The 14,711-nt window shown below is 48.3% G+C and overlaps 1 protein-coding gene across 12 annotated transcripts in view; it reads right to left on the bottom strand.

Annotated features, from left to right (window-relative positions):
* Positions 1 to 196: 196 nt before the first annotated feature.
* SPAAR (small regulatory polypeptide of amino acid response) overlaps positions 197 to 14,711 on the bottom strand; it is a 79,115-nt gene continuing 64,600 nt past the window's right edge. For 10 of the 12 annotated variants that reach the window (XM_049896670.1, XM_049896667.1, XM_049896672.1 and 7 more), the window contains one exon: positions 4,744 to 11,864. In XM_049896670.1, the coding sequence (XP_049752627.1) occupies positions 8,099 to 11,569 (3,471 nt within the window). In that variant the 5' untranslated portion in view covers positions 11,570 to 11,864 and the 3' untranslated portion in view covers positions 4,744 to 8,098. Of the gene's footprint in view, positions 636 to 4,743; positions 11,865 to 14,711 lie in introns of those variants that run through there. The other 2 variants (XM_049896679.1, XM_049896678.1) reach the window with 2 other exon arrangements.

Genomic DNA, 14,711 nt, shown 5'->3' with positions numbered 1-14,711 from the left:
CCGCCTCCGCCTGCCGCTCCGTCCGCGGCGCCTGCCCCCGGCGTTGGGCCCCAGCACGCCGGCCGGCCGAGCGGCCAAGGGCGGCGCGGGGCCCGCGGTGTAGAGCCCGCCAGCCCCGAAGCCGCGTCCCGCACCCGGACGGTCCCGGTAAGCGGGAGCGGGGGCGGCGGGCACCCCAAGGGGCAGGGCTGCGGGCGGCCTTCCGGGGACTCTGAGGTGTTTGTGTGGGAGCCGCCCCAAGGTGCCCCTGTGTAGGAGAATGACCCTAAGTGTCTGCTGCTTCTGGCCCCTCGAGAGAGTTCCTGAGGAGGCGTGGAGAGTCGCCCCCATGGAGCACCCCTGTGTGAATGGAGCCTCCCCAGGGCTCTCTCTGTCTTTGCCCCGTGGGCGCCCCAGTGTACCTACAGACCCCCAGGGGTGGTCTCTGGACTTGCCTCTATGGAAGAGAGCGCCCTGTTGTGAGGATATTCAGTCTGCTCAATGGATGGGCCCACGTGTTGGGGTCCTGAAGACTCTGGCCATCAGCCATGTGAGTGAACTTGGAAGCAGACCCTGTAGCTCCGGTCAAGCTTTCAGATGACTGCTGCCCTGGCGGATGTCTTGACTGCAACCTCATGAAAGCCAGAAGCACCCTGCTAAAAAAAAAAAAATTTAAGCTACTCCCAAATTCCTGACCCACATACTATTTGTTGTTGTAGACCACTAAGTTTTGGGGCAATTTCTTAAGCAGCATTAGATAACTAATACACCCTCCTCGGGAGCAGTGGCCTTCCTGGGGGTTAAGCGGTGAGAGGAAAAACCAAACCAGGTCTGTTAGGTGAGTATTAAGATCATACAGATCCTAAGAATACGGTTTAATTCTAGCCCAGTCACAAAAAATTCTGCAAATAGTTCCCAGATGGAACTGAAGGGTGTCAGCAGGTTGCTGTAAATCTTCTCAAAAACACTATCTGAAAAGGAAATAAATGTGGAGAGAATAGCTCACCCCGGTTCCATTTGAATATATTCATTTCAAAGCTGACCAGTATCCTTACTGCCTGGATTTCTCAGCCTCTGATATTCCACATATTCTCTGGTCACATTCTTATTCTTCCACTTTGTCACTTATATATATGACACCCCCCCCCAACATAAACAAGACAACCTCCCTAGGCCCATTTCTTGCACTCTTCATGTTTTTTCCCCATATCAGCTCCAAAATGGATCTCAATTACGCAAAAAGTTTCCTTTCCCTTCAGTTTCAGAATCTTTTTATCTCCCAATCTCACGTCTGTCTTCAAGCAGAGCTGCTTGCTTTCTGGTATCCCCATTTCCCAGATTGATTTACTCTCATTTCTAATAGGAATATCATTATCCACTCCATGCTTCGATCTCAATGGCCAAGCTCTGTCAGAAATTGCTCACAAGATTTGGACCAAGAAACCAAGACCATCAGTGTCCAGCTGGAGAAATGATCATCTTTCCCATTACAACTTCCTCCTTCATCCCCATCCCCCCTTCCCAGTAATCGCCTCAGAGACCCACATGGTATTTACTAAGTGCTGGCACTAGGGGTTTTTTACCTACTTGCCAGGCACTATGCTAAATAAATAAATGTTTTATGCTCTTGAGTTCATATACTGCCAGATATTGAGCCATAAGGGGAAAATACAGCTTTGCAGTATACTTACAGGAGTATCCTATATTATGGAGTCCCTGGCTGACTCAAGGACCCTGGTGGCCCAGGGGGTAAGGGCTCGACTTACAATCAAAAGGTGGGCAGTTCAAATCCAGCGGCTTCTCGGAACCCTAGGGGGCAGTTCTACTGTGTTCTATAGGGTCGCTATGAGTCGGAATCGTCAGCAACGGGTTGGATGGCTCAAATGGTTAAATGCTCAGATACTAATGGAAACATTGGTGGTTCAAATCCACCTAGAGGCACCTCAGAAGAAAGACCTGGCGATGTCCTCCTGCAACGTCACAGTCTTTGAAAACCCTATGGAGTACAGTTCTACTCTGAAACACATGGGGCCACCATAAGTGGGAATCCACTTGATGGCAGCTGGTTTGGTTTTATGCCTTTTCAAAGGTGACACTGAAACTCAGTTACTGTTTTCCCTCCTCTGGCAGCCACATTCTTAGCCCCCCTGCCATTACTCTACCAGATTACTTTTGTCCATAACCTTTGGGTAAAGTGGCCGCACTTCTAGCTTCATTTGATCTGAATCACCCAGATGTGCACCTTGCACTCAGAATGTGTGCCTGTGTATGCTAAATTTTTTAGAGGCCCCAGATATGCTGATTTTCCAAAGCCCTTTGGTCATCTGTGTTCGATTAAGTTGCTATTCCTGAGGCATATGCTTCTAGAAGCCAATTGTCTGCTACCTTGCAAACTTCTACCCTTATATGCAAGTGCTGCTTGTGCTACATTCTTCCAGATCAAATCCAGGACAGACAGAGGAGATGAATTTTCAAGTTTTTGGTTAGTGCCTGTCTTAGTTATTTAGTGCTGCTATATAACAGAAATATCACAAGTGGATGGGTTTAACAAAGAAAAATTTATTCTCGCACAGTTGAGGAGGCTAGAAGTCCAAATTCAGGGTGCCAGCTCGAGGGGAAGGCTTTCTCTCTCTGTCAGCTTTGGGGGAAGGTCCTTGTCATAAATCTTCCCCTGGCCTAGGAGTGTCTCAGTGCAGGGACCCCAGGTCCAAAGAATTTGCTTCCCTCCTGCTCTTCTTGCTTGATGGCGATGAGGTCCCCCTCCTCTCTGCTTGCTTCTCTCTTTTATATCTCAAAAGAGATTGACTCAAGATAGAACCTAGTCCCTAGATTGTGTCCTACCTCATTAACATCATGGAGGTTAGGATTTATAACACATACACAGGTAATTACATCAGATCACACAATGGAGGACAACCACACAATATGGGGAATCATGCCCTAGCCAAGTTGACACATATTTTTAGGGGACACAATTCAATCCGCAACAGTGCCTTTAGGCCAGCTGCTTTCCTGTAGGCCAGGACAGAGGACCACAGGACATAGCATAAATGCAGGTGATGTTGATCTCTTCTTATCATTGTGGTTGTGGAAACTGGCTAAATCCCCAAATTTATCAGTTCTTCCTATGGCCAGAGAAATCACCCATAGCTACTGTACGGGTTACCTGTTCTCATCCCCGCTAGCCTTGACTCACTATTTAGGTTCTACCTCTGAGGCGGCAGAGTGGATATGATGAGCTGGTGACTGTGTAGTTTTTAGAAACAAGTTCTAAAGATTTGGTCTGATGAATCCCTTTGGGGATACTGGCACTGGGATCTCAAGTAAACCCTTTGTTTTCTCCAATCATCTTTGCAAAATTTATTCAACAAGTATTTATTGAGCATTTCTCCTTGTAATCCTGTTTAGATTGTTTCCCCCTCCTGAGCTCTAAGAAAATCTGGAGCTACCTGTTAAACCTACTGTTTTTTTTTAGTTTTCCTTACTTTATTATTGCCTGGGAAACTCTCCCACCTTCTACAGGATCACTGTCACTTTTGTTGTTATTGTTTTTAGCTTTTTCCAACGTATGCCACTCTCATATCAATTATCAGATGAAGGTACTCAAGGTTACTTTACATTTAACATGCAAGATGAGGGAGCGCCGGCCTATTAGGAGGGCTGCATACCCTCCATAGCTACTTATCTTTATAGAGAGCTAAAGGAGAAGGGTTCCCTAGATGCCTTCTCTTTCCCTATTTTTTCCGTATTTCCTGCTGTGGAGAAGCCTCCTCTTCCTCCTACCAACACTTGGCCTTATAAATAATCCCACTGCACTTTAAGCAATTACTTTACAGAGATTGAGTTTGCCTTGCACATGTACGCATTCCAAGCTGCCTGAGAGACACATCAAGATCCTCTTCCCTTGCCTTTATGGCTAAAACAGCCTATTAGCACTGTTGTATAATAAAGTATTGCCTTGTTGTATATATAACAAATACATTGCTTCGTAAGAAAGTACCACAAACTTGGTGGCTTAAAACTACATTCATTTCTTATGCCATGTTTTCTGTGGCTTAGCTTTAGTCCTTTGCTTATGGTCTCACAAGGCTGCAATCAAGCTGTTGACTGGGATGTGTTCTCATCTGGAGTCTTGACTGTGGAAGAATCCACTTCCAAGCTCACTCAGGCTTTTGGAAGAATTCATTTCTTACCTTCCTGAGGTACAGTTGTTCCAAAGGTTGCACTTAAAAGCACTGCCGGTTTAGAGTTGTCTCTGGGAATAGTTTTGGAGTAGGGGCTAGAGTTGACAGGTGTGGGATGGTGGTTAACATTAAAATTTGGGCTAGAACTACACGTGTAGTCATGCTGTGTGTCATGGTCTCCCTCCTGGGGAACCAAGACCTGCATCTTCATGGTTCCTTGAGAGTGCCCTTGGTGGGTGTGTCTGTTTTTTTTGTTCTTCCCTTGGTGTGTCTATTTGCTGTGTTGAAGGCGCTGGGGGCCAGGGCCCTGCAGGGGTGGAGCCAGTAGTAAATTGGGGGCTCTTGTGGAGATGGGTGCATAGGTGAAGGATGAGTGCAGTAGATCTACTGCAAGCCCTTGACATTTTTTTAAGAGCACACAGCCAAGTTGTTGAGACCTGGGGTATGCACCTGAATCCAAGACTGTCCCTATTAAAGAGCAAGCAGTGAACCAGAAATTACAAACCAGAGTTTAGAGGAGGGAGAGGCAGGCCCGGTTCTGAGGTGGCCTAGGAGGCTTTATAGAGGAAAAGGGCTTTGAAGGATCAATTTGGACTGCATTTGTGTTTGTACGTCTACAAGATGGGCTGTATCTTTTTGTTATGTGTGCAAGTCAGCTTTGTATGTACTTGTGTTTTTGTGCCTGTGTCTGCTTGAGCATTTCTGACCCAGGGTGTTCCCGGGTCTATGTAGGTGTGTATTTCTGGTCATGTCTCTTCATACTCTGTAGTATTTCTGTGTGGCATTTTTGGATCTGTGTCTTCCTCTTTATGTACATGCGTGGCTGGGTGTCTGTGTGCCCGTGCGTTATTCACTGTTTGTAGTGAGATCCTAGTCTGACGTCTGTCTTACAGTGAGATCCTAGTCTGACATCTGTCTTTAATCATCCTTCCTGCCTCCCAGTGTACCACGACTCCCAGCAGTATTTACCGCAAAGGGAGGTTTCCCTTCCTGTGGTCTGGATTCCCACCGGTCAGGCTATCTGCCCAGGGCCCTGACCCTGTGGTCTCTGTACAGGCTCAACCTTGGAAGTAATACATTCTGGAAAGCCCCCAGCATGCTCCTTCCTGGCCACGGACCCAGAGAAGTTACAATGGAGGAGAGGGACAAATCAGGGAAGGCAGGCTGTTGCCAGAACCCTTCCCTCCTTCTGGGAATGGATATCTTTCTCTCTCTCCTTCTCAGGGTCCCTTCTTCTCCTGTGGTCTCACGCAGACCAAGCATTCAAGGGCCCGACCTCACCATCTCTGGGGATGGGAGTGGACATCTCTTTGCAAGCCCAGCCAGATGTGCTAGGGATTTGGTACTGTCTCCCAGCACCTTACCTGCCTGCATGGTGCCCTTTCTCCATCTCTCCACTCCAGCTCAAGATTGTCCGTCCTCCTTTTCCAACCCTACAGTGGACACAGGAACCTGAGCACAGGTAGAGCATTAGGCCTTGATGGCCAGTAAAGCAGCAGAGGCCCAGCGTCCTCTCTCATGGCACAGGAAATAGCATCAGTGGGGTTTTACCCTCTCACTCCTGTGCTCGATGTGTTTTGTGCCTTCCCTGGTTGGGACAGGGTGAGCATGTACAGAATGAGGCAGGCATGGTCCATATCCTCAAGGACTCAGCGATTAACAGGCAGAGTGATGTTTCGAGAAGACATTCTTCTCTTAGTTCTGTTAGTCCCCTAAGTTACGTTTATAGAATTCTGAAGTACCCACCCAGAGAGCCCAAAGGAAGGGCTGTAGGAGGTCAGGGCTGTTCACTATGACACGTTACCTCAGAGGCCCGGAGGTGAACTCCAAAGATCCTGAGCAAGCAGTGATGTATTCCTAGCATCTGCCACAAATTCTGGGGTATATTACATTTTTGGAGTTTGTGCCCTGCCATGAAGCATTTATTTTGCCCTTATTTTAACTCTCTCAAGCTCTGTGGGGGAGGAGGAAGGTAGGGGTAGTGCTAGGGTTATGGGATATGATGAGCAAGGCTTCACCCCCTCAACAACATCCTGCATGAGCTCATAAGCTCTCACCCTCTCTCTTCTCAGCCCTTGATTTTGCCGAGAACTCATAATCCTGAAGGTATTCATTCCAGCTCCTCTCACTGCCCTAGCCCTTTGGCCCAGGACTTTGGTCATCAGCATCAGCCCATGCTGGAGTGGGGCACAGAAAGGACCTGCTCCACTGTAAGTCAGGATGTGTGCACACTACTAACCCTTGCTTCCTACCTGATGCTGTTTTGACCCTTTTGAGTCACTTCTCTTCACTCTGGCCTTCCTCTATTTCTCTCTCTGTTCCGTGGCTCTCTGCCCAACTCCCACCAGGCAGGGAGGATGTGCCTGCCACAAGACCTCCTTTGATCTCCTTTGGAGAGGCATTAGGAAAACACGTAGAGAATGTTAGCACGGCAGGTCTAAAGCATGTGCCTGCCTCCTCTGATGGCCACAATAGGGGCTGGGGTCCCCACCCTTTAGGCACAGAATCACCATTCTGAACAGGGATACAGCCATGCTTCCTCCCACCCTGGTTTTTCTGCATCCTCTCAGTGGACACATTGTGCTAAGCAGTGGAATCCTATAGAGGAAGTGAGTCCAGCCACCATGTCCTCCTGGTTTGATGGGATGGTGAGTGATCCTGGATCTCCTTAGGAACCAGTGAGGCAGGGGTATCCCGCAGTGCCTTGTACCACATCATAAAGAAGCCACATTTCCTGTTCTTTCTCCAGCTCTTGGCTTCTCTGTGGTAGGTCAGAGGAGGAGGCAGGGGTGGTACCTTTTGAAGGCTACTAGGTGGTGGCCAATATAGTAATCCATCCCACATGCTCAGGGCAACCTCTTTGTCTTTTTGTTTCCTAGTTCTTTCTTCCCAGCCCCAAACCTCACTGGTCCCTGAAGGCTAGGATGCCACCTCTGCCCTGTTTCTGCATCGCTAGGCCCGTGTTCTTTCTCAGGCTCATAAATCTCAGGGTTTGCTTACCTCCCTCCACCAAGAGCACTTAGGCTGTGGGTTGACCTCCTGGCTCTGGACTTTTCTTAATGCCGAAAAACCCAGCTTTTCTCCATTATCATGCCCTGGTCAGGAGCATGGCATGCTGTCCCAGGTATTCATACTTACCATTTACATTCTTTCCCTACCGGCTTCCTTCCCTGCCAGTCTTAGGGTTGGGGGACAGACCTCTCCACCCTCTACTCTGATCTTCATTCTAGGAGGCATTCCTTCCATGTAGCTGAGAGGCAGTGGAGGTGGGAAACAGGCAACAGGGCCACAGCAGGCTCCCAGATTGTTTGAAAGATCTTGTTAGTACCAACCAGGGAGCAGAGAGGGGATATTCTGTGTTTTGGTTTTGACATGTGTCAAACAAACGGCTTTTTCGAATCACAAAACACCTCTTCAGGGATGGAGCACTGTGGCACTCCCCTAAAAACCTTCTTCCAGATTGTAGGCATATGTATATATCAGTCATCAATTAATGATTTTTGCCTATGGGTGGGCCAACAATGCATTGATTTCCAGACCACTCCTTCTTGTCAGTACTTTTGTCATGGGGTTCAAGATCATCGTGGGAAGCCATGACTGAATTTCAGCCTGACCTTGACCCTCAGTGTACCTTAGACAGGGCCTTGCCTTCTCTACTCAAGTCCCTTTATCCACAGTCCAGGATAGGGCTGGGAGGAGTTATGTGGAATGCTAACACACCTGAACTGTGGGTTTAAGGTTATTCTCTAACAGAAAAGACTATATACCTCTGCACTAACCCTTTAACATGTCACAAGGAGAGAGAAGGAGCAAGCATGCACATATGTATCTTTTCTTAGAGATATATTTGGGCTATGCTTTGCACAACCTGTACAGTAATGAAAATGAAAATACGAGTCCTCTTTAAAAGGTACAGGAATTTGATACCCTACAAACTATTTTAATGAACTGGGTCTTCTCCTTGAAGAAAGCAGTGTTTTTCTCTGAAGTGAGGGTTGGGACGTATGGTGGGTTCCCTGCTTGGGTGGCACAAGCCTCTCAAGGACCGTACCAAAGCAGCAGTGGAGGTGGCCCAGCATAGAGCCAGAGCGCAGATGACGAGAGTAGTGCCAGAGGTGATTGTCCGGGGCCTCCAGGCCATCTGAGAAGGCCAGGCTCACCTCTTTCTCAGTGGGGAAAGATTGGGTCTTCGGATCCTCTGTTATCTTCTCTGTCTTAGCTTGCCGCACGGGGCCTTTGGCTGGGGCCAGGCCCTTCTTAAGATTTTCTTTTTGCGTTTTGGTTGCTTTCCCCTCTGAAGAAAACATGGATTCCTCGTCGACTGTCTTGGAATTAATACAGTGAAAAATGCACTTCATCTTATTTCTTAAGCCAGACTCTGGAAGGCCAGGGTTCTTCTCAGTATGGGCTAGTCTCACTCGCTCCTGTGAAGTCTCATTCCACAAAGTTTTGTCCTGCAAAGGCTTACCCTGAATTAGTGGGCCCAGCGAAGACCGGCCCTGTGAAGCCTGGGGCACCAAAGGCTGCTCAGTCCCTGGAGTATTGGCCGGTTCTCTAATAAGATTCACCTTGGTTTCTCTGTCCTGCACGTCATTCTCCTCAAAGTCTTTCCCCCCAGGAGCCCCTGGAGGTAGTTTTGGGAGCTTAAACTGAGGACAGTACTTAGGACTTTGCTGACAGGAGGCTATAATATCAGAGCTCTGACTCCTTCGCCACGGACCTCGGGATCTCCTGTTCACAGATATTGCTGCTGGCTTCTGGTCTTCAGCAGAGTGTCTGTTTTTTCTGGTTGAGGGCAGCCCAAACCCTGCGTTCCGTGCTCCAGGGTCCCCTAATGGCTTCAGATTCCCTGGGTATTCTTTCTTCTCTACCAGTGTGGGTACTTGGGCCGAGTCCTTAGTCTTGCCAGGGCCTTGGGACTCAGGGCACCAGGCCTCTTGCAGGCTGGAGCTGTTCACTCGGGCTTCTAGCTGAACACAAAGCACCTGGGTATCTGTCATGTCCCCGCTGAGTTGTGAGATCTTGGAGACCTGGTGGGCAGAACCATGGGGCCCTGCTCTGGAACTAGCTTGTTTCTTCTTCTGCTGTCCCGTTGAGAGCTCGATAATGAGCTGTTCTTTAAGGTGGACTAATTCTGGAACTGGGGCATGTGGACTGTCTGGTGGGATGCGGAGTTCCTGGAGGGATGTTTTCCCTTGGTTGTTTAGAGTCCCAAGCACCTCCTGTGTGGCTACGTTCTCTGAAACTGCTACAGATTGGTTCCGGGGCTCCCTTGCCTTTATGGGAATTCCCAACTGTATATCTAGGACCTTTTTTCTCAGATGGAAATTTAGTTTGGTCAAGATGGATGTTTTGAGTGCCTTTGGAATAGCAGCATTTGTCTGGCTTTCTAGATGCACCATCTCCTTTGTTTCTTCCTCCTGCACTTCAGTGAGGAACTCTTGTGCACCGTCTGCACGAGTCTCGTCGTCTTGAAGGCCTGGCCTGGGACTTATGCGCTGTTCTTCATATGAGATCATTTCAGTCAGAGGCTCTTGTGTGATTTCAACAGGCTTATCAGGCATTAACTCTGCAACTGCAGATTGGCTAGTGATTGCCGGGCCCGTAGCCTTAGAGGGAGCCAAATGATAGAGAGCAGGCAGCCCTGACAGGAAGGCTAGATGTTTATCCTGGAAATTAGTTCCCAGTTTCTCCATGGCTCCCTCAGGCAGGGATCTGGACAGCTTAGTGTGTTCAATGACAGCACCTGGCGAGGTCTGTGAGGGCATAACTTTCTGATATAGCTCAGGAGCAGTTGCTGCCTGTAGCTCTAGGAGCTTGTTTTCTGGAATGCGGTGGAACTGAGCTACTTCCATGCTCCCAGGAATTCCGCAGTCCCGGGAGATAAATATATGGGCAAGGACAGTGCCCTGGAGGATGTGACAGCATTCGGAGTCGATGTGGCTCTGCAGTATTGCTTTGGTCTTGGTGAGCAAGTGCGGCATGGAGTCTGACACTGGGGCCAGTGTGACTGAGATTAGGTCACTAACCCCACTGACCTCTGGGGGTACAAACCAGGGGACATTCACATCATCCAAGGCTGTACTGCTCGAAGACAGAGGCTGTTGGTCAGCAGGGGATAGGAGCAATCCAGTGGACCGCTTGATCCTCTGAGACAGGCCCCAGTGATGGTGAATTAACTGCTTCTGGAGGTGGAACTCCAGCAGCCTCTGTGCAGGGTCCGGGAAGAAGGGTAGTTCCCTCATGAGGACTGAGACTGTCTTACTGGACCAGGAAGTTTCCACGGTCTCAGGAGACTGGGCTGTGTCACAGGGCTTGTACTGCATGACAGTTTGGACATACTGAGATCTCTCGAAAACAGCTGGCAATTCCCGCCTAACCTGGAGCTGCCTCTGCAGCAGGTTCCACTCTAACACTTTGAACTTTGCCAGAGCCCAAAATGGGATATTGATCTGGCCTCCTTGATGGTCAGTTGGAGAGACCGAGTTTGGGGTAGATGTGGAAGAATGTGAAGCTGACTGGGGTGGATTATTATGCAAAAGTGGGAGGAAGGAGCACGCATTGAAGAAAAAAGGAACATTCAAGGGAAATGGGGGTATGCCCCTGTTTGTGGAAATGCCTTGAAACTCAATGTAAGTGACAACCAGGGACTCACTGGTTAGACAAGAGAAGCCGCAGAATAGCTGGCTGTGCTCCTGCTTCAGAGGATCACCTGAGTCTTCGGCCTGTCTCTCAGGTTGTGGATAGAGACCACTTAGAACTTTAAGGACTAGAGAGGGCAAGGCCAGAGCCAGAGGGTTTGGGGTTTTCTGGCAGTGGCAGCTTTGTTCTTGGTCCCTGATGGACCATTTAAAAAGCCAGAAGGCCTGAGTAGGCTGGTTGAGCATACATGGACCCCAGGTCTTGTGGGAAATGGTCCCAATTGTTTCAACACAAGCATTCAGATTATCATCCTTGGTGAAAGTTAATGGTGTGTATGGCATAAGCTGTCTCAGGGACTCTTCCACATGTCTGGGGAGTCCCCACCTCTGGAAATGCATCCATTTTATTACTTGGACCTCAAGATGCCTGAGAACTTCAGGACTGAGGGATGGAAGGTGGGCGGGGAAGATAGTGACCATATGCATGGCTATATCATATGTCAGATTTGTGAGGTCTGTGGTCAGGAACAACAGAGAGACATGGGATCTCAAGGGCTGCTGGCCTTGGTTCCCACGGAAAAATTTGTGGCTGCTATGCATCATCTCTTGCTGGTTCACAGGAACGACTATAGTCTCCTCAAGGCTTGAAGAGGATCTAGTTCCTGCGTCCCTGGGCACATCTGGCAGTTGAAATCCCTTCCCTAGCTGCAGGTGTTCATCCCAGTGATCTTGGATGCTGACCACACCGGTTGATGGGGCAGCCATCTGGGTTAAGGATTTCTGATCCGTTAATTTTACCAGTGTGGAGGTTACAGATGCCAGTAAAAGCTCTCTGGAGTTCTTGGAACGCAGTTGCAGACTCTGCTTAGACACTCCAGAGATGGACAGAATTTCTAGGCAAGAGGAGTGTTGTGAGGTCCCTGCTGGAGTGGGTGTGATCAGGGTGTTTTTACCTGTCACTAACTGTTGAATGTCCAGAGCCGTGTCATTGGAGATCTGATAGTAGAGGTCTGCATGTAGGAGCTGCAACGCACATCCTTCCTGAGGAAGCCAGCCCTGCCTGGAAAGGGAAGCATGGCAACCATTACTGATCCAGTGTCATCTGCCTCCTTGGAAGAGTGTGGTCTTGAGGACTGGCCCTTCTTTTCCCCTGGGCCTGTAAGCCCTGGGCCTACCCCTGGGAATCTACCACCTTGCTTGTTAGGCCTGGCTGAGCTGAGGGTCTTTGTCTTGTCAGGTAAGGTCTCAGACAACTGCTGGGTGGGCAGAGCCCTCAGATAGGACGGGGAGGTAGGGTCAATTCTCTGCTGAACTCTGTTGAGAAGCTGAACTAGAAGAGAACCAAGCAGGTGAGGATGTCAGGTAGTTAGCAGAGTGGCCATCACCAGGCACATCACCAGGTATAACCTAGAGTCAGTCTCATTTGGGGCTATGAAGGCAATGTCTGTTATCCATACTGTGTGGATAATGACATCTTTGTGGGAATGCTGTATTCCAGGGACTGTGGATTGTCCCTGTGTATATACAGCATCTCTTGGGGACTAGTCCTGTCCTCTGGAGATCTTATTAAGAGGATAAGATGGTAGGCTTCTGTCTGAAGACTGTCCTAGTGAGTGACCTCCCTATGTTTCAAGGCCAAGCCAGACTCAGAGGAGTCTGCCTTTGAAAGGGTGTAGAAGCAAAAGGAATATGACAGTGGTGACTTATTTATGGAAAATCCAGACTCTAGGCTAGATAACTTGTCTCCTTGCTGAGTTCCACTTCATGAAGAATCTTTTGTAAATTAGGTACTAGTCAGACCTGAAGTCCAATAGTAATGTCACTCTAGCACAGTGCAGATAGGGAGACTCTTCTCTCCTATGATGTCTGATCACTTCTGTCCTGGCAACTCTCTCAACCAGTGAACCAGCCTCTCTCGTGTATGGTTCCCTCCCATGCATTATCACTCTCCTCATCCTTGTTCCTGGCCAAACTGAGAAATCATCACAGGCCAGGCTGGGACTTGGGAGACAACAAAGAACAGAGAGCAAGAGATCACATTTTTGTGACAGCGAGACACTCTTGGAGATTCTCAGCTTCTTCCTCGGAAGGTCTCCTAGCTGAAAAACCAGGAAACAGTGTTACATGGACAGGAGAGGGTAGGGACATTCTATAGGAAGCTCAGTAGTGAGGCCTTTGACTCTCAGTAAAGGAGACTAAAGGCTTCAAGGGTCAAGCTCTAAGGCATGTCTGTGTATAACTTAAACATTTACACTGTGTATCTCATTCCTAATCTCATTTGATGTTCACAATCACAGTGTGAGTGAGGCAGGATCATCAGTGTTACGCCCATTTTATGGATAATAAGACTGAGACATGGAATGACTTCCACAGTGTCGAAAAAAACTAGTAAATAACACACTTAGGGACTTCTGTCCTATTTCTTCCTCCCCAGCAGGTTCAGGTACAGAAATTTGGACATTCTCAGACTCTGATTTCCCAACCAAGGAAGTTTCTGTGAGAAATTGTCAATTTGGGGAACTTCAGCCTTTAGTGGTTAGAGCATCTCGCTCTTGGCACCCAGGGTTAGTGCTAGTATCCGTGGGAACCTTGCTCACGGTGAAGGGGGCTCAGGGGAGAGACTGGGACCTTATCTCTTGATGGAGAATCTCCAGCCCTTTGGCCGACTCTTTGGCGTTGCTTAAAGACAAAACAGGTTAGAATGTGAAGCTCTGACACAAATTTCTTTCCATGCCCAGAATGAGACAAAACCAATAAACATTTTCTAATCCCTTTTATATATTTTTCTATATTTTATACTTTTCCTACATTTCTTTTCCCTAGTCCCTGTTTTTTACCCCAACATTTCTCTTTTCTGCTTATTTGACTCACTTCTATGCTCTTCCAGGCTCCATGCCTTATACCTCATTTCTAGGAAAAGTTCTCTGGAGGGCTCGGGATGACACAGGAGGAAGAGTGGAGCAGATTAAAGGGTGAATGGTTCCAGTAGCCAAAGGCTTCAGCTTACAAAGGCCTTAAAGAACCACCAACTAGAAAAATCACCCAAACTGGGAGGTCGGTAAGGTAGACTTTACATCTTTGAGGCCTCAACCCAAGTCAGGCAATGTCCTTGGCTTTTCAATTAGAGTACATTGCATGGAGAGCTGGTAAGGAATTGTTCTAGGCTCTAAGAAGTAAATGACTATACAAGAATAACTGAAGTTTTGATACAAAAAAAACTCTGGGGCAGGGGGTATAAGGAGAGAAACTGGGGGTTTAAAAGCTCCTTGTCCGAGACTTAACAGTTCAGTAGTGTTCAGAGAGTGTTTCCGTACCTTACAGCTGCTTCTCTTAGATTCCAGCCTGAATCCATGGTATTTCTTTTTCATTTGCCAAATATTTATCATAAGGCAGAAAATAGAGACATATTTATATAAGGGATATCCAGCGTCCCTTCAAAAGAAAGTAGGGCACAACATGGTCTCGCCTCATTAGTGTGAGGAGACCAGTCCTCCCTCTAGGCATCCAGGATACTGGTGCCTAATGATTCTCAGTGCTAAGCCTTGTCATCTCCACCTCAGAGTCATCGACTGCATCACAAAGCCCTCCCGTGTCATAAACCAGGTGTGGTATCAAATCCCTGTAGCTGCCTTAGGGAAGTTTATGTGGTGACTCAGTCTGTAGATGAGGGCATCTGGTTATCTCTGAGGGTTTCAGAGCTTGCAACTAAAGATGCCATGGCCAGGCCTCAGGCAGTGTCTACACTCCCATTCTCTCTACACTCTCCACACTCTGCACCAGCCTGATGACTCAGCTCTCTCTCTTACAGCAGTCTGAAACTCCCCAGAAACTGAGTGTTTAAGCACACAGGGCACCTTATAAGAAAGAGTAGCCAGGGCAGAGGACCCTCCACCAACTCCTTCACCTG

Source organism: Elephas maximus, chromosome 9 (genome assembly GCF_024166365.1).
Source record: "Elephas maximus indicus isolate mEleMax1 chromosome 9, mEleMax1 primary haplotype, whole genome shotgun sequence".
Classification (NCBI taxonomy): Eukaryota; Metazoa; Chordata; class Mammalia; order Proboscidea; family Elephantidae; genus Elephas; species Elephas maximus.
This window is presented reverse-complemented; position numbering and strand designations above follow the sequence as displayed.